General features: G+C 48.5%; 1 protein-coding gene across 1 annotated transcript; it reads right to left on the bottom strand.

Annotated features, from left to right (window-relative positions):
- Window positions 1–16: 16 nt before the first annotated feature.
- Window positions 17–982, bottom strand: LOC110594989 (protein piccolo-like; the record flags this gene model as incomplete). Its single annotated transcript, XM_021709384.1, is given in 1 exon segment — window positions 17–982. A coding segment is annotated over 1 exon segment (966 nt), but the record flags the coding sequence as incomplete, so codon positions are not given.
- Window positions 983–987: the final 5 nt, after the last annotated feature.

Consider the following 987-nt stretch of genomic DNA (forward strand, 5'->3'; position numbering starts at 1 on the left):
GTGAAGAGGGAGGGGCTTGTTTTGTTGGGGCTCCTGGCCCACTTTGTGACTGAGGTCCAGGCTGGCCTGCCGTGGAAACTAAATTTGATGCCTGGCTGAAGACTGATGTTCCAAACCCAAAGAGTTTCGCAGTCACAATTTCTTGAGGAGTTGTAGGCTGTGATTTAGGGGCATCAGTAATACTTCCCAGATTCAGACTGAAATGTCTTGACTGCTCCTGAGGCTTTGGGGGTTGTTGAGATGTGGGGGTAGTTTGAGATGTGGGGGTAGTGGTACATCGTGGGTCAGGGAGTGTTGGTGACCCTTTTGGCATTGGCTTGGCATCTGGTTTAGGAGTCATTTTGGTTTGTGCTTTCTTAGGTTCTTTCTTTTGAACTGGATCACTTTGTTTTTGACCTTTGCTCTCTGAACTAGGCCCAGGATGTGAAATAATTTTTGAATCTGATGCTGGTCGAGGTATGGCTTTAGAATCAAATGGGATGTCGTTTTCTCCTGTTGGTGGAAAACTTTGTGAGGGTTTGGCAGAGTCTGTTTTCAGCAGAGGAGTTATTTTCTCTTGAGGCTGTGGCTATACTTCGAAGCTTGGAATATCCGGTTTTGTTGTTACTGATGATGAGGATTCAATGTCTGTGGGTGGCTTTACTGGCTTGGGCTGCTTTGGTTTATCGTCAGCAACAGAGACCTTGACCTGTTCAGATGAGACAGAAGGCTCTTTGGGAGGGGCTGACTTGGATGAAGACTCTGCCTCAGGAGGCTGCTTGGACTTGGCTGGGGGAGAACCATGAAGGGTTGGTTGTTTCACTAGTGGTGGTGGCTTTTTAGACTCAGGTGCCTTGGGGATACTCTGTTTGGAGGCAGGATCCATCTTTGGGGAACTCTGCTGTGATTGTGGGGATGATTTGCTTCCTGCTGGTACCGGAGGAACAGGTGCTGTCTTTGGTTTGGGCTGGGGTGATGATGGAATTGGAGCCAGATCACCTCCTAGAG

This window comes from Carlito syrichta, unplaced genomic scaffold (assembly GCF_000164805.1).
Source record: "Carlito syrichta isolate Samal-C Ts95f unplaced genomic scaffold, Tarsius_syrichta-2.0.1 Scaffold204613, whole genome shotgun sequence".
NCBI classification, from domain to species: domain Eukaryota; kingdom Metazoa; phylum Chordata; class Mammalia; order Primates; family Tarsiidae; genus Carlito; species Carlito syrichta.